The 18,695-nt window shown below is 39.6% G+C and overlaps 1 protein-coding gene across 1 annotated transcript; it reads left to right on the top strand.

The window, feature by feature from the left end:
- The first annotated feature begins 4,110 nt into the window (after nt 1–4,110).
- Nucleotides 4,111–18,695, top strand: nots (nothepsin). Its single transcript, XM_036149208.1, has 9 exons — nt 4,111–4,207; nt 4,532–4,712; nt 7,836–7,953; nt 8,276–8,394; nt 10,090–10,289; nt 13,920–14,045; nt 14,175–14,319; nt 17,191–17,289; nt 18,150–18,695. The coding sequence occupies exons 1-9, from the start codon at nt 4,152–4,154 to the stop codon at nt 18,321–18,323; spliced, it is 1,218 nt and encodes a 405-aa protein (XP_036005101.1). The 5' UTR covers nt 4,111–4,151; the 3' UTR covers nt 18,324–18,695.

Here is an 18,695-nt window from a genome sequence, read left to right as displayed (position 1 = left end):
CCAAACTCTTGAAGGAGCTGCGCTTCACGATCTTTTCCAGGGTTTCAGTGATCCTTGTGTCCATTTTGTCCTTCCACTCAACTTCCCACTAGCTCCAGCACTCAGAACAGCCATTGTCTTGATTTCAAAAATCACGAACATAATGGATGTTTTACTCATTTTTCATTTGTCCAAATACCAGTAGAAATGCAGCTCTCCAAGAAATGGCGAATTTAAGCCTGAAAGAAATGCAGTTTAGCATCCGATTAACGAGACAGGGCCATGATGACATTTAAAAACATACATCAGTGTTACACATTTGCTCAAATGTTTTTAAACACTGTTGATTTTCAAACAAACAGCAAACCTCTAACAATTTTCATTTTCACAATTACAGATTGTGTCATATATAACAAAATTCAAGATCCCAGACAAAAAAATAACACAACTTAAGACTGATCTCGACGACATAAAAAAACGTGTATATATATATATATATATATATATATATATATATATATATAATCAGTGACGTGCAGTCAGGGGAGGCAAGTGAGGCTAGGCCTCATTTCATCAACTTTGATCATATTCTCTTTAAAATTGCAGACTTTTCGGTATTTTTCATGTAAATCCTTGGTGGCGCTTGATAGTGAAGCCAGTGAGGCCGCAGCGAGCTTGGCCTCTCCTGGGATTGCGCAATCCCATGTTAACTGCGCTGACTTCCATTCTGCGAATGCATCTTCCTGTCTCTAGATCATAAATTAAATTGTTCAAACAGTTATGAACTGATTTTCCACAATTTAATTTATGTGAATAGCTTATTGTGTTTTGGTCATCAAACTGTGTGCAGGTAACATGTTTTCGTGCTGCTGGGCGATCATAACCAGCAGAGAACTGGTTGTAGGTGAGGCCTGCAGTTCCTTGGCCGCTAGGCAGGGGGCGCTCAAGGAGCACCGCTCCTGATCCTAAAACTGTAGAGTAACAGCAAGTTATGGATGTTTTATTAGCGAGTTTTGCTAAACTGCAGCCGGAACAGGACTGATGAAGGAAGGCTTTCCTCCCTGTCAGTGAGCGCCACTGAGACTGAGAGACTTTTAAAACTGAAGAAGATAAAGAGAACTTTTACCGGAAAATTATATTTTTGTTCAGAAAGAGCGGCGCACGGACTTCATTTATAAGTAGAGGTAAAACAGCGATAATTATTCATGTTTTGTTTTTGTAATGAAATGTGCGTAATGTGGGTTATAGTTTTAGAATGTGTTGCAATAAGTCTACTCTGTAGAGTGTACATATTTGTAAATCTGACTCTGATGACGTCAGTACCTCACCAGCTATGAACCCTAGCGCACGTCACTGATATATATATATATATATATATATATATATATATAATATATATATTTTTTTTATATATATATATATATTATATATAAAAAATATTATATATATATAAAAAAACATATATATATATATATATATATATATCTTATCTATATTTTATATTTCATATCATTCTCTATTTTCTATCTATCTTCTATTTTATATATCGCTATACTATCTATTCTCGATACCTATTTAGTATCTCTATCTCTTACTCTCTCTATACTCTATCTCTATATCTCTCTCTCTACTATCGTTGTGTCTGACTTTTTTCCAATTTTGTATTTTGCATCATATCTCTAAGCCAATGATTACAAATAGAGTAGGTTTATGTCAATTTAAACAGAATAACTTGCCTAGCCAGCAGGGAGGAGAAAGGAGACAACAGGCTGTAGATGTCCTAGGAGGGATCATCCTCATTATCGACTTAAATGTCTGATTTAACCTCAGTGAGGAAAATCTCAGCTTTCAGCATTTTCTGTAAATCAATATTTTAAGTTTTTTTTCTGTTACAGACCTGGAAATGCTTCAAACAATCCTTTGGAAATGTAATTAATCGTCTTCTACTTATCCAAGATCGGGTCTGGGGGTCCAGGAGGGAAATTTATGATGTCATTTGGTCCTTTTGAGGAGTTTCTCAGCTCCATCCTCCAGACTCTGGGATAAATTGTCCCTCCAGGGAGTTCTGGGTAATTTTCACCGAGGTCCCAGGCGGCATCCTGAGCAGATGTCCGACTGGTTCCTTTCGATGCAGAGAAGCAGCGGCTCCACTTTGAGCTCCCTACAGATAACAGATCTCCTCGACTAATCTCCCTCAGCAGGAAACATCTCTGGGTTTGCATCCACTTGTTTATGTTTTAACCATCAGGGGACTAATTTACACAACGTACCCTGATCTTTAGACCTTTAACGAGTCCTGAACGTCTCTAAAAACATGTTCCTGTGGAGGAAGGTGTGTCCATCGTTGGTTTATAAACGTGCAGCAGGACAAACCCAACGTAGCCAAGAATGTGGAAATCTTGCTTCAGTTTGATGTCTTTTTTTTTTTTTTTTTTTTTTCAAAATAAAGGCGTTTGACATGAAGTTTCCACCTGTCCGTGTGATGCAACGGTCTTCCCCTTCAGGTCAGAGTGACTGAGACCTCACAGTGTCAACACGGCGCCATGTTACCCAACCAAACTGTCAACAACAGAACCGCTCAGTGCGATTTCCATGAAGGAGGAAGAGTTTTCCACTGAAGACCAAAAACCGTCACATTTTGACACCGTTATGCGACACGACGGCACACAAGGAGTAAATTTCACGTTAAAGGAAGTTAAGAATCCTTTTTTTTCCCACAGATAATCCCTTCGTAGAACCAGCTCCCTCAGCAGGTCTTCAGCGGTTTGTCTTCACCGGCTCTGAACGTCTACAGACTGAAATTTTGTCCCTTCTTTAGAAAATGTTCAAGCTCAGGATGGATGAACTTTGACTAGGACAGGAGTCTGCAACCTTTAGAGTCTAAAGAGCCATTTTTCCTCCAGTCCATTTGAATTAAACTCATTCAGAGCCACAAATTTTGCCTGGCCTTTTGAAAAAAGACAAGTTATAATTTTTGATAAAGATCTACTGTAGGAAATATGTTGTCATCGTTAGAGAAACGTCCTTTTATGTCTATTTTGAGGTTTAAAAAAAAGAGGATGGATGCGATGTTATTTGTGGATAATGATGTGAAAGAAATCATAGTTTACAACATAATAAAAATTAAATATTACCGGCACTTTTAGCATCACTCTGTTGTGAATACTAAAATAATTATTCAGAGAAAAAACTGCATTTATTATCATTATTACATTTAAATACCATAATAAAAATAAAATTTGTTGCCAAAGTTAAGAGCCACATGTTTCATTGATTACTATGTGACGCCTCTTCTTTCCCCCATTATAAGCTTTAATGTTACTACTTTGCGGATTTGTTTGCTTTTAAAAGCAAGGACAGACTCCTGTAATCTGCTTTTGTCTTCTCCTGATGGTGTTAAACACTGGATGTCCTTCGTTTTCCTTTAATTATAAGAAAACTGAACGGAAATGGTCTTTTTTGGCACCTCTGTTAGGATATCAACAGTGCTCTGGACTCAATTTTCTATATAATTTTAGTGTTTTATAACTCTGTGATATTATTTTGACACCTTCCTCCAAGTTCACCCTGGATGCTCTTTAATTTCCCGTCCAACCAGATCATGGACTTCTCTGTCCTCAGAAGACGTGTCCATCTCAGATGAACTCTTATCCAGAGAGTCTGGTATTTTCTTTCTTGTTTTTCCTGCAAAGTTTAGCTACATTTAGTGTTAAAAAACGGGTTCAGACTTCCTTTCTGCGTAGAGGTGCTGTGGTTTTCTGAGCTTCTCCTGAGTCGATGTGGCCGCGCATCAAATGGGCCTCGAAGGTTCATCGGATGAAAGTACCCCTGGCCTGGTAGGTGGTCAAATTGGCTTTGATTTGTCGTATATTTTCACAAAATCTTGACTTTTATAACATAGAAGGACTCATTTTCCAACAAAATGTGGCTTTAGTTTTGATCCCTACAGCTGGCATAGTTCTTAAAGACGTTTAATCTCGCTCAGCTCGAGTTTAAAGGTGTGACAGAAGAGGTTTTACGTTAGTTTGATTCTACTCAGCAGCTGATTGCAGTTTGAAGGAGGAGTCTCTCCTTGTTCTGCGAGATCCAATCACAGCAGCCGGTTCCTCTGATAAACCTTTAGCACGTCTGCCGGCCAGCAGTCTGTCCCCCCCCCCCCGACCCGGACCGACATGCTGAGGCTGCTGCTCCTGCTGCTGTCCACATGGATGGGCTCAGCGATGGACAGGTAGGAAAACCAACACCTTTTGTTTCATTTACACCCAAACTCCTCAAAATGACCAAATTACATCAGATGTTTCCAAATCCTGCAGAAAAAATCGGCGAAACAAGATTGTTTTCTCTGTATTTGCATGTTTTGAAGCCAAAACAAATGTCCAGATTAATATTTTACCTCAATCGGACAAACTATCGATCAAACAACCTCTGGCTGCTTTGATGCCAAACATACAGAGATAAGGACTAAATCAGGAAATAAAATAAGAATAAGGAAACAGATTTCAGTGAGCTAAACAAAGAAAACAGGTCACATCTCCAAGGTTTATCTCCTCAGGGTTCCTTTGAGGCGGGTTCCCTCCATCCGTAGTCAGCTGAGAGCCCAGGGCCTGCTGGAGGACTTCATGAAGGACCACAGCCCTGACATGTTCAACCGCCGCTACGCTCAGTGCTACCCGCCTGGAACGCCGTCGCTCCGGCTCGGGCGCTCCAGTGAAAAAATCTACAACTTCATGGATGTAAGTTGGAGTTTTTCTGTTTTTTTTTTTGTTTTTTTTAGTTATAGACCAATACAAAGTAGGGTCTCTCTGTGAAGCTGAAGGGAAAACTCAATGAAATCCAGGGGATTTCCAACAGATTTTATTGTTTGCCGACTTGGAAGAACGAGGAGGCGGCAGAATCATGCTGTGGGGACGCTTGTCTTCGGTGGGGACAGGGAAGCTGGTTGATGGAGCTAAATCCAGGACAATCCTGGAGGAAAACCTGTTAGAGGACCTGAGACTGTGGAGGAGGTTCACCTTCCGAACCACTGAGCTATATTATCCACTGGAGTGCTAATCACCGTCTGTTTGAACGAGTCGCTTTGAAGCCACCAGCCGCCATATTGGTACTCCCTATTTTCCTCCAGTAACTAGGGAATATGTGCGCTACAGCATCGAATAACGAGGATTTTCTCATGTTCAGGGGGGCTTAAGACTTTTAAAATGTCAAATGCCATATAGTTTTATGTTATGTTCTAAAAATATCAAGTACTAAGAAAGTCATGTGCTGAAATATCTTGCATTTTATTCATTTAAATATATATGTTTAACATTTATAAATATATAAATAACAATATACAAAAACATATATTTACATATGTGTATACATATATATACATATATACATATACACATACTTATATATACATATATATATATATATTTAATATGAATAACGTGTAAAATATTTCAGCACCTAATATCCTAGTGGTTGATAGTGTTAGTACATCCACTGACTGTAGAATTACCTGTGAAACGTTTTCACTCAGCCAGAAAACTGCTTGTTGCTGCAACCAAATCCTGTGGGATTCTATGAGAGTAGGGAGTAGCAAGATGGCGGCCAGTGACTTCAGTTTTTCGGCAAAATCAGCACTCCAGTGTATTATATAGCTCAGTGCTTCCGGCTGACAGCCTGAGATATCATGGGATGGTTTAGAATGGCCTAGTCAAAGTCCAGACCTTAATACAACTAGTAAACTGTTCAGATGCTCTCCGTCTAATTAGCTTGAGCTGTTTTGCAAAGAAGAGTGAGAGGAAAAATGTGACAGCGGCTAGATGTTCACTTGACCTGCAGCTTAAGGAGTCTTCTATTCATTCGGTATTGGAGTCAAAATGCATGCCACACTTTTCAGAATGTATTTCTTTTAAAACGATTTGAAAACACTATAGGAGTTTTATCCTTCAGCCACTTTCTACCTAATTCATTGATACTCTGAGGGTCGTTATCCATCTGGAAGACCCATTTGGGAATTCTTACATTCCTGGCTCATGTCTTGAGATCTTAAATTGGTCGGAAAAAACATAAACTGCGTCATAAAAAGTACTTATCGGATCTGTTCTCTCATAAAATGTGTCTTGCTTGTAATTTTTCAGAATTCCCATTCATTTTGGGGTTTGTTTGAAGCAATGATTTGTGTACCTCAAATGTTTTGATGACGCAGGACACCGGACAGATGAGTTTGTTTGTTTGCTTTAACGCTTTTGCCTCATGTGACATCATGCTGGTCTCTAATTGGTTACTTGAAGATTCCGCCCATTGCTGATTGGGGCTTTTTGTTTATTCAATCAGATTAATCCCTAATACCACATAGAGCTGGATGATATAGAAAAAAGCATATCGATAAAATAGAAATCGTATTGATCGATATCGATAATTATCAACTAATTCAAAACATTTGAATAAGTGCAGCTCTGGCCATTTTATGCTGTTGCTTAGCGACTTATTTTTAGATACAGACACAAACACTGAATTCAAACTCAACCCAAAAAACAACCAACTTTTTACCAAAACTGCAAGTTTTTAAAAATTAAAAAAAGAATGCGTGCTCTCTGACCTCTTTGAAGGGGGCGGAGCTTGGTGACAGAGCGTTCCTGGGTCTGCATTGTGATTGGTTGGGAGGATGTAATGATGTAATATTAACCTATATGGCTAGAATGCAAAAGGAAGGAATTCTGGAAGGAAGGACTGTTATTCTATTGAAGTTTTTATTGACCTATTTTTTCCTATCATCGATATACGTCTATCACTCGATATTTATCATTATTGAATTATTGTCCAGCCCTAATAACACGTCACACCCCTGACATTTTAGATTTACGATTTTCACTTAACCATGATGCAAAAGGAAGAGTCCGACCGCAATAAAGATAAGACAGGAGAGAATGGTGCAGCGAACGTTAACGTGGTCATTTATTTACAAAATAATAGTTTTACAAGGTATTCAATTAAAGAAGTGGCCTTTAGCTTGCAGCAGGCTAGTGACCGCAGACAGATTTATCATTAACTAATTTAGTGTTGTAATCCTGGACTTCTAGTAGATACAATCTGGGCTTTAATGTTGCTTTTGGACAAATGGCTTCTTCTTCACTGAGCGGTCCTTCAGCCCATGTTGGTACTGTGACTTCACGGTGGATAATGACCACCGTGAAATCTTTAGATTTTTGCCATGATGTCACACAAAACCGCGTTTGAGGCCTTCTCCTAAATACAGCCACAGCTGTGCATCTAATTAATTTAACTGTTGTGAATAACTATGGGGAGCCTATAAAGCCATAAAATCATCATCATGTTCTTCACGCTTCTGTCATTAATACAAATCACTGTTGCATTGCTTTGGTGTGGACTGCTTTGGGTAATATCTCTATCTACTAAGGAGAACAACACATTCACTGCAAAAAGGGAGCTAAACGTAAGTATAATTTTATTGAAATTAGTGTATTTGCCCTTGATTTGAGCAGGTAAATAACAATATCTGTGAATGGAATAAGATTTTTGCATTTAAAATAGGAACAACTAATCTCTATCATCTTATTTCAAGTGGAGTATATCTAATTATCTTATTTTAGGGGTAAAAATACCAATTTCATTGGCAAATAATCTTATTTACCTGCTCAAATCAAGGGCAAATACACTCATTCCAAGAAAATGTTACTTAGGTTTTGTTCCCTTTTTGCAGTGTAACAGTTTCCTCTTCTGGATGAACAATATTGACTGATTCCTGATACATTAGCGTGCAGAAATGTTTTGCAGTTAATTTGAAATAAGTATAGTGGCATGTTGGCACGGGTTTTATTTTGTAAACATGTGTTTTTGTGTCGTAGGCTCAGTATTTCGGTGAAATCAGCGTGGGGAATCCGCCGCAGAACTTCTCTGTGATTTTTGACACCGGATCCGCCGACCTCTGGGTCCCGTCGTCCTACTGCGTCAGCCACGCCTGCGGTACTCCGTCACAAACACACAAAATGCACCATTGAGCCGTGCAACATACCACCAGAGTGTCTGCGTCAGGATTTTCCTCTTTATTAGAGGTTTTTTGGGGTCAGGACATCATGACTTTGATTCAGTTTGTTGAAAATTGATAAGAAGTTCAAGGTCTGTGTGTGGAGAGCCATGCAGAGCCTCATGGTGGGAGCCTGTCTCCCTTTTTAACAAATTAAAGAATTTCAAAATAAACCTGCTTTATCTGAGTTGTCACAAAGTGAATCTATGCCACCGTGCCGTCCGGGGGGGGGGTGACGGAAACTTTACTGTCTTCTCGCAGCGTTGCACCGGCGTTTCAAGGCCTTCGAGTCCCACTCCTTCCACCACGATGGCAGAACATTCGGCATCCACTACGGATCGGGACACCTGCTGGGAGTGATGGGCAGAGACACGGTGAAGGTCGGTCCTCAGCGGGTTTTTGTTTTTGTCAGAAACAAATGCCCGTGGTGTTTGATCCAGTGGCGGCTGGCCAATAGGGGGCGCTCCCTAGATGTGGAGGGGAAAAGTCAATATATATATAGATTTTAAAAGTATTATTAATGTCAGTTTTTACTTAATAGTACGTGGCTACATGTAATAAGAATTATTAAAACACTTTTACTAATTGACTCTATCATTTAACAGTGCATTTCCACCAACAGAACGTATCATTTCTCTTCTTCTACACTTGTGGGGCTGTGACCACTGAGCTATATTATACACTGGAGTGCTGATTTTGCCGAAAAACTGAAGTCACTGGCCGCCATCTTGCTACTCCCTACTCTCACAGAATCTCATAGGATTTGGTTGCAGCAACAAGCAGTTTTCTGGCTGTGTGAAAACGTTTCACAGGTAATTCTACAGTCAGTGGATGTACTAACACTATCAACTACTAGGAAATTAGGTGCTGAAATATTTTACATGTTATTCATATTAAATATACATATATGTATATATATAAGTATGTGTATATGTATATATGTATATATATGTATACACATATGTAAATATATGTTTTTGTATATTGTTATTTATATATTTATAAATGTTATATATATATATTTAAATGAATAAAATGCAAAATATTTCAGCACATGACTTTCTCAGTACTTGATATTTTTAGAACATAACATAAAAGTATATGGCATTTGACATTTTAAGAGTCTTAAGCCCCCCCTGAACATGAGAAAATCCTCGTTATTCGATGCTGTAGCGCACATATTCCCTAGTTACTGGGGGAAAATAGGGAGTACCAATATGGCGGCTGGTGGCTTCAAAGCGACTCGTTCTAACAGACGGTGATTAGCACTCCAGGGTATAATAGAGATCAGTGGCTGTCACTCAAGGAGCCCTACAAGTGTAGCGAAATAACCAATCGTTTACTGTTGCTAGGGAAGATTTATAAATATTTGGTCAATCAGCATCGCCAAAATGAATGGCTTTGGGGCTCCTGGAGTCTTTGCCCTAGCTGCACAGTGATAGGTGCACTTCACGCGTGACGTCACGAGCTACATCCGCGCTACATCCGGGTCACGGTGGTCGGCAAAAACAGAACTGTTCTCGCTTACCAGCGTGACAAAACGGGTAAATTAGAGCGTACTTTTAGTTTATTTTTGGAATCTAAACAATGCCTACGACTTGTTGTGCTCCCGGTTGCACACAGAGACATTCCAAATCGTCGGATGTACGTTTCTTTCGTTTACCAAAGGAGGAAGAAAGAAGAAAGAAATAGATAATTTCAATGAAAAGGATGCAGGCAGACAATCCCAATCGACTGTGGGAGCCATATATATATATATATTTAAGTCAAGATGTAAACGTTCGTTTCATAATAATATACGTACATGTACAATGTATGCAAACCCTCTGGCATGAGTCTGTGAAAAGGATTAATGAGACAAAAAAAACAAAATAATCCTTTATGAACAATGTTTTTTTACTAATTAAATGCTTTGTAGTAATGTTCCGACTTTTAATTTAAATGCATGTACTGGGTTAGGCAGGGAAATCTATTGGCCAGCCCCAGCAAGATTATTTTTTCACCAGCCGCCACTGGTTTGATCTAAAACGGGAGCCGCAGACGAAACGTTCTGATTTCCATGCTGTCTGTTCCAGATCGGGCAACTGGTCACCTTGAACCAAGAGTTCGGGGAGTCCGTGTACGAACCGGGGTCCACGTTTGTGACGGCGAAGTTCGACGGCGTCCTGGGACTGGCCTACCAGTCCTTGGCGGAGATCCTGGGCAACCCCGTCTTCGACAACATGATTGCACACAAGATAGTGGACGAGCCGGTGTTCTCCTTCTACCTCAGCAGGTGCTTCTTATCCTGAGACCTTAGAACAGGATCCTCTGCTGCCAATAGACGGTGCTCTCTGTCGGTTTGATGTTCCCACTCCTTTAGGATTACGGAACGCTTTATTTTTTGGTTGGTTTTGTTTTTAATGACTGCTTTGGTCCAAATCTCTAATAATTCCTCATTCCAGTGATTACCAGATCTGCCCCAAGGGCAGTGGTGGTTATAGACCAAATTTACCAGGGGGGCCAAGGTGGGGCCAGTGTTTTTTCAAAGGGGCACAGAACAAAAAAATAAAAAAAACAATAAAATGGCAATATTTAAATGTGTAATAATATTAAGTAAACCACTTGTGGCTCTGGAACTGCAGGTTTCAGACCCCTGATCTAGCAGTTGAAAACTTTGCCCCCAGCTCAATACGGCTAAAGCTAAACATGGAACATCTTAAGTTTTAAATTCTTTTTAGTGTAAAACTGCATAGGTAAAACAATAATATTGGTCAAAGGGACCAGTCAGTTATGGTTTCTTTACCATTGGAAATAATTATGAGAAGTGTATTTATTATCATGTCTTCAGTACAGGGGCCAGGACCATTTCTACAGGGGCATGGGCCCCTGTTGGCCCCTGTCTAGAACCGCCCCTGCCCAAGGGCTTCACCCCGGGAGATTTCCCTGCACTGCAAAAACAGATCTAAAAATAAGTTAAATGTTCTTAAAATGGGTGTTTTTGTCCAAGATTTGAGCAGGTAAATAAGACTATCTGCCAATGGAATGAGTATTTTGACCCCTAAAATAAGATAATTAGATATACTGCACCTGAAATAAGATGATGGAGATAAATTTTTCTTATTTTAAGTGCAAATATCTTATTCTATTGGCAGATAATCTTATTTACCTACTCAAATCAAGGAAAAATACACACATTTTAAGAGCGTTTTACTTATTTTTAGTTCTGTTTTTGCAGTGTGAGCAATCTCCAAATGGAGATACCCAAACCTCTTCAGCCGACCATTTTTGAAAAGTCACTAGGTAGATGAAAAAGTTTATGTTGAATGTCCTCTAGGACTCTTAGGGGTGAAGTGATGTACGAGTCAAGTGGCCCAAGAGTTTCCGAGGGTTTCAACCATGTCTCCTCGTGTGCCAGATTTGGATCAGAGATGAAAAAGAACCTCCAGATTGTCTCAACTTTCTCAAAAGAAATGTGAAACGCTTCGTTTTGGTTGAGTGTAAGTTTCTGCTTTGAGTGGAGGAGTTTATGAGTCCGGGTCACACGTGAACGCCCGAAACACAACAGCCATAAGGAGGAACCCAGACGTGACCTGGACGTAAATATCCAGCTTTTAATCCACTAGATCAGGCATGTTCAAAGTGCGGCACAGAGACGTCTGCATGGTAGGAGAAGACAGTGAAATCATCGGATGGCTCCTATAGTTGAGCAATACCTAAAGCTAAGGACCATCGGTAGGAACAGGGATTTTTGGGTTTCCTCCATGGACCCATGTCCATGGAGGAAACCCAAAAATCTTTACAAAGTCAAATTCAATCAGATTATACAGGTTGGTCAAAATTTTCCAATATAAGGGAACCAGTTAATTGCATCAAGTCTCTCCAAGCAGCATTCACTCCTCCTGAAAGAGCGTAGAGCCACAGTGGACAGTCCTCTGCATTGTTGATGGCTTTGCAGCAATCCCTCATACTGAGCATGCATGAAGCGACAGTGGAGAGGAAAACTCCCCTTTAACAGGGAGGAGAACCTCCAGCAGAACCAGAACCAGGCTCAGTGTGAACGCTCATCTGCCTCGACCCACTGGGGCTTAGAGAAGACAGAGCAGAGACACAGAAAGCACAGAAGCTCACATTGACCCAGGAGTACTTTCTATGTTAGAGAAGACAGAGCAGAGACACAGAAAGCTCAGAAGCTCACGTTGACCCAGGAGTACTTTCTATGTTAGAGAAGACAGAGCAGAGACACAGAAAGCACAGAAGCTCACATTGACCCAGGAGTACTTTCTATGTTAGAGAAGACAGAGCAGAGACACAGAAAGCTCAGAAGCTCACATTGACCCAGGAGTACTTTCTATGTTAGATGGTAATAGTGGATGATCTGCCTCCCCTGATGATGTCACAGCTAAAAGAACACCAGACCAGGTGTACCTTCTATCAAATGAAAAAAGACAGAGAACAAAAAGTTAAAAGCTTAAATGACGACAAGCAGTGCAAAACTGGAGAACAGTAGAACTCAGTAAAATGAGAAAATAGACCCTGATGGATCTAGAGGAGGATCCAAATGTCTCACGGAACCCGAGGAATGCTGTAAAACAAAAAGCTCCAGTCAAGAACTACAGAAGCAGATTTAATATATAAATCGTATGTTTATGCTGAGAAGGTGCTGCAGAGGAGTGTTTTACAAAACCAAGACGGAGGATTAAGCCGTGATTTTCCAGATATCCTGGCTGAATTAAAGTTGGACTCGGTTTCACAAATGCAGTAACACATGATCAGTTACCATGGTGATTAATTCTGTGCAGCTAGCCTGGCAAGCAACCAGGCTTAGTTAATCCTGGATATAATAACCCTTTTCTGTTCAGTCAGTGGTCACACTGATCAGGAACCAGTGAGTTTTATCAGTGATTCTGTTTCCTTATGTGTGTTTTTCTTTTTTTAATCAGCCTGCATTAAAACACCACTGATACACATTGGTATTCAGTCAAGGACTATAATTATTTTTAAAATTAGGATGGTAGCCTAAACATTTATTAACTTCATAATATTCCATGTGGACATTGTCACAGTTCAGCTGGGTTTTTAAGACGGTTTTTGTTCTGAGTTTGACTGAAAGGCCTTTAAAAGACCATCGCATGTGATGAGGGAATTAGAGAAATGGATGATGAAGAAGAAAAGGTGTTGTCCATAAAATCTGCTGTTAAACCATTTTCCACCAAATCCCGTGACTCTAGGGGGCGCTGTTTTGCTGACTCCTCCAGAAAAAACATATCTCCCCATCAAGTGCACAAAATCTCACAGCCCAAAAATAAAAAAAACATATAAACCAAAAGACTCAATGACCTACCGACTGTTAATGGAAAGAATATTATTCAACTTTTTTCAATTTGTTTTAAAGTCTGTGCTTAATGTTTAAAATTCAAACAATATTTGTATTAATAATTAAAGCCACTTTTAAAATCTGATATGAGGTGAACATTGTTCTGCAAAGTTCTGCTGAAAACGTTTCATCTATCCTGCTCTACTGCTGCAGGAGTCATGGATCAGAGAAACAGCGCCCCCTACAGTCAGAGGCGGATAGATCAGAGAAAATAGTTTAACTTTTTATTTGCAATATAAGTAGCTCCAAACAAATGTTTTCCTTAATAAAAGCAGCCTCCATGTTGCTGGTTTGGGTTGAAGATTGGCGCACACAGCTGATCGATCAGTGAATCTGGGATCGACCTCATGGTCTGTTGTCATTTAGCTGGATTACTACACCTGGCTTGATTTTCCTGCGTTTCTTGAGCCTGGATTGGGATTTTTGAAACGGATAAAGCCGGGGCGCATTGATCACGCTATGTCAAACCTGGCTTTGGCGTCTATCCTGGATTTCCAAATGTAGCTTTTTTTTAAACAGGCCTCAGGTCACTTTTATCTGTTTCTGCAGGAGAACAAAGACCAGCACCCCAGAGGGAGAACTGCTGCTGGGGGGAATAGATGAAGCGTTGTACACTGGACCAATCAACTGGCTGCCTGTGAGCGCCAAAGGATACTGGCAGATTAAGATGGAAAGGTGATTTTTTTTTCCCCCCACATATGTTCAATCTAACGACAGGTGGAACATATTCTGCCGCCCCTGGATGTTGGTTTTAGACGTAAACGCTGCAGAGGTTAATCACAGTCGGGGACGTGTGTGTTTCAGCGTGGCGGTGCAGGGCGTGAGCTCCTTCTGTCCTCGTGGGTGCCAGGCCATCGTTGATACGGGAACCTCGCTAATTGGTGGACCGACCAATGAGATCCTGATTCTGCAGCAGCTGATTGGAGCCACGCCCACAAATATTGGAGAGGTTAAGCACCTTCTGATGAAGCAGAACATTTGATCCCAATAGTGTCGTTGATTTAATCAATCGCTTCTGGGAAGATGCAAATGCCTGGTAAGATAAAACCTTCAGCAGCACTTAAAGCATAATAACCATAAAGCCGAAACTCGTTGGTCTGCAAATAAAGTCTGCTCCTTATGCTTCTACGTTGCTGAAGGTTTTATGCTACATGTTCGTTTACTCTCTTCATTTACCTTGGAAGTTGTGCCAGAAACTTTTGGAAGATGCCTGACAGTGAAACAATCCCAGCGACCCCTGCTGTATTTTATTAGGATTTTATGTGACAGGCTGACAAAGTCGTGCATAACTGCAAAATTGAAGGAAAATGTTTATATAGTTTCCCAACTACGGGCTTTTTCGGACTATACAGGACCGTCTCAGAAAATTAGAATATTGTGATAAAGTTCTTTATTTTCTGTAATGCAATTAAAAAACATGAAATGTCATACATTCTGGATTCATTACAAATCAACTGAAATATCGCAAGCCTTTTATTGTTTTAATATGGCTGATTATGGCGTACAGCTGAAGAAAACTCTAAAATCCTATCTCAAAATATTAGAATATTTCCTCAGACCAAGTAAAAAAAAAATTATAACAGCAAAACAAAATCAAACATTTGAAAATGTGCATTAATGCACTCCGTACTTGGTTGCACAGATTACTGCATCAATGCGGCGTGGCATGGAGGCAATCAGCCTGTGGCATTGCTGAGGTGTTATGGATGCCCAGGATGCTTCAATAGCGGCCTTTAGCTCATTTGCATTGTTGGCTCTGGTGTCTTTCAGCTTCTTCTTCACAATAGCCCACAAATTCTCTATGGGGTTCAGGTCAGGGGAATTGGCAGGCCAATCAAGGACAGTAATGCCATGGTCAGTACACCAGTTACTGTGAGAATCTGATGTCGTCTCTTAACCACTACCATACTTGTGATTTAGTTTACTGAACCAAGCTGAGTGTTTTTCAAGGCTCAAGAAACCCTGCAGTGTTTCCAGTTAATTAGACGATTCAATGATTAGTTGAATAGCCTACTAGTATACATTTTCACCATATTCTAATATTTTGAGATAGGATATTTGGGTTTTCTTCAGCTGTACGCCATAATCAGCGATATTAAAACAATAAAAGGCTTGCGATGTTTCAGTTGATTTGTAATGAATCCAGAATGTATGACATTTCATGTTTTTTTAATTGCATTACAGAAAATAAAGAACTTTATCACAATAATCTAATTTTCTGAGACAGTCCTGTAAGTCGCTCCGGAAAGTCGCTCCGGAATATAACAAAAAAATGCGTCATAAAGAGTTAAAAAAAAAAAAAAGTCTCACCGGACTGTACGCATTTATTTTGAAATTTATTTCATTTCCAAGACTAAAAATTGACATTTAATCTGGTAATAATACCAGATTCTGGATGAATAACATGGAACATACCTGGGAGGTTGAATGGGGTAAATTAGCATAAAAAGCCTCCAAGTCCAACCAGGAATGTTCCTTCTTTGTTCATGCTGGTCAACATGAATTACCATTAAAATTTGATATATAAGTCGCAACTGAATATAAGTCGGCCAAACTATGAAAAAAGTGTAACTTATAGTCCGAAAAATACGGTAGTTTTACAATTAAGAATCTGAAAAGTGCGGCATGCCTCGGAATTCAGCCCTCCTGAGTTAACACTGTTTAAAGATTGGAGCCCATCTCCATCTACAGTTTGCTAGTCTTGACACAGATTCTTAATTGGATTTAGATCTGGACTTTGACTAGGCCATTTAAAACACATGAATATGCTTTGATCTAAACCAGGGGTGTCAAACTGATTTTGGTTTAGGGGCCGCATTCAGCTTAATCTGATCTCAAGAGGGCCACACAAGTAAACTCACTGCAAGATTAAATAGAACTAATAAAAGTGGACTTGTTGTTGATTTTTATATTAAATTAATTTCACTTTTACACAATATATTATGAATAACCTCAGCGTTTTTAAGAAAAGTATGTGCAATTTCAACAATACTTTTACTCAGTTAAACATTTACTTAAGTGCATTATGCATAAGAACTGATCACAGTGATTATACAATGTTGAAAAACATTTATTCACATTTTTTGGAAATTAAAAACACTGTTCTGCCTGACAAAATACATCAAACAGATAAAAATTAAGAAATGATTTAAATTTTTCCACACCTGAAGCTTAATCTGCTAATTAAAACACAACTGCATATTTTCAATTAAACAAAATACATGTTTTTTTTTTCAATAATTGTTTTATCAGTCTCTTCCTTTTATCTTGTCCACTTGTGAAAGTCAAATCTGATGAGCTCTTTGTGGCATCTTATTGCCACATTGCCAGACAGGACACTGAAAAAAAAAAAAAATGTAATTTTTTTTTTATAATGATAATGCATTTAGCCACAGGGCCGGACTAAATTGTTCGGCGGGCCGGATTCGGCCCGCGGGCCGTATGTTTGACACCCCTGATCTAAACCGTCCCATTGCTGCATGGCTGCATGTTTAGGATGGTTTTCCTGCTGGAAGGTCTCACAGTACGATTCTGCCACCATCTTGTCTCACTATGGGGATATTTGACATATTTAGCATTTAGTTTGGTCTCATCTCACCAGAGCGGCTTCTCTTCTGTGTCTCCTGCATTTTATATGTTAAATGGTAAAATTGGATATGCTCCTCCGGATCAACTGTCCTGCATCTTTCATGTTTCCCTCCTTCTAAACACCCGAGTTAAATAAAACCTGTCTGAAGGACTTTGGACCAGGGTTGAGAAACACATGAAAGAGAATCACATATTAGTTTATTGGTTTTCCTTCATGCTGTGTCTGTTTCAGTTTCTCATCGACTGCGGCAGATTGTCCAGTTTGCCTCACGTCACGTTTATCCTGGGCGGGAAGGAGTACACGCTGACATCGGAGCATTACGTTAGAAAGGTGAGGACGTTTGCTTGTTTAAACTGTTTTACAGTATTTTCCCTGACACATTTCTTCTATTGGCTTGTTTTGTGAAACTTTGAAGTTAATAACCGGCAGAGATTTAACTTGTTAAGGGCTAACCCAACGACTGCCATCAACTTTAATTTTGCTCTACTTGGCAGAATTGTTTTATTTCCTCTACATTGGAGGAATTTGCAGCATGTTTGGGGTCCTGCCACTGCAGATTAGTCAAGATTTACCATTGAATCATGAAATCTGGCCTTAACTGAGCCAAGTAAGCCCTGGAGAGCTTTAAATGTTGTTCTGCCCTCTTCCGTGACCTCCTGGAGTAATTTTGGTAGACTTGCCTCTCCTGGGAGGTTTCACCAGGTTCCTTTTATTGGAATAATACATTTAATTTTTGTGTCTACTTCATGTTTATTTGCTGTACAGGTCTGGCAGTTATTAGGTCTCGGTGTGGGTAATGATATTTAACTTAATTGCTGTGAATCACAGTCAGTTCATCACCAAAGAGGCAGGCGACCATTACTTTTTTCCCACTGGGACAGGTTGGTTTGATAAAATCTTTTTTTTAAACTAAGATTAGCTTTAAAATATATTTTACAATCTAAAATATTCATGAGGATGGAGTAATGGGGTCAAGTGTTTTTCGTTGCTTAAGATAAAAGACGAAATGAGAAAAAAGTCAAATTAATAATGAGAAACATGCCATAGAAAGGGGGCATCACTGCATGCTTTAATACATAAAGTCAAGAGTCTAATAAGATTAAAAAGTCTCCAACATAATGTTTAACGATGCAATTATTTGCCTTAAAACCCAGTTTTAAGCCTCGTCCTTGTTTGTCTGTGACCATCAGGAGATGTTTGGCAACAGGGATCTGTGTTTCAGCGGTTTCCAGGCCATTGACATCGTTTCCCCTGAAGGTCCACTGTGGATTCTGGGAGATGTATTTCTGACAGAGTACTACAGCATCTTCGACAGAGGACACGACCGAGTCGGCCTTGCCCGGGCCAAACACCCCATTGAATGATGAGTACATCCCTAAAGGCGCTACATCCTGAGGTCCTTCTGATAACAACGGACGTTTACTCTGCAGCTATGGTTGGATGTGGCCAAAATTAGGACATTTCTTTGTACCTTGTCAAGAAACGGGTCAAAGTTTTATTTCAAAAAGACAATTAGATGTCCACTACTTCTGTTAAAGTTTCCCAAATGGATATTTACCCTAAAAATGAAGAAGTTTGCTCCTCTACACCCTGAGTTACCTTAAGAAGGGCCGCAGTTTCTGCTTTGACCATTGAAACCCAAAATCCTCTATTTCAACATGAATTGTTAACAGAAAATAAGATTTTGCTTCTTTCACGTCTTCTAATGTGTATTTAGAGTTATTAAAAACCACAAG

Source organism: Fundulus heteroclitus, chromosome 17, assembly GCF_011125445.2.
Source record: "Fundulus heteroclitus isolate FHET01 chromosome 17, MU-UCD_Fhet_4.1, whole genome shotgun sequence".
Taxonomy (NCBI): domain Eukaryota; kingdom Metazoa; phylum Chordata; class Actinopteri; order Cyprinodontiformes; family Fundulidae; genus Fundulus; species Fundulus heteroclitus.
The sequence above is the reverse complement of the archived record's forward strand: the minus strand, read 5'-3'. Positions and strand labels throughout refer to the sequence as shown.

Coding starts and splice junctions, on each gene's coding strand:
- nots (XM_036149208.1), top strand. CDS start 4,152: ATGCTGAGGCTGCTGCTCCTGCTGCTGTCCACATGGATGGGCTCAGCG. Junction 4,208..4,531: donor ATGGGCTCAGCGATGGACAG/GTAGGAAAACCA, acceptor TTATCTCCTCAG/GGTTCCTTTGAGGCGGGTTC. Junction 14,046..14,174: donor TGGCAGATTAAGATGGAAAG/GTGATTTTTTTT, acceptor TGTGTGTTTCAG/CGTGGCGGTGCAGGGCGTGA.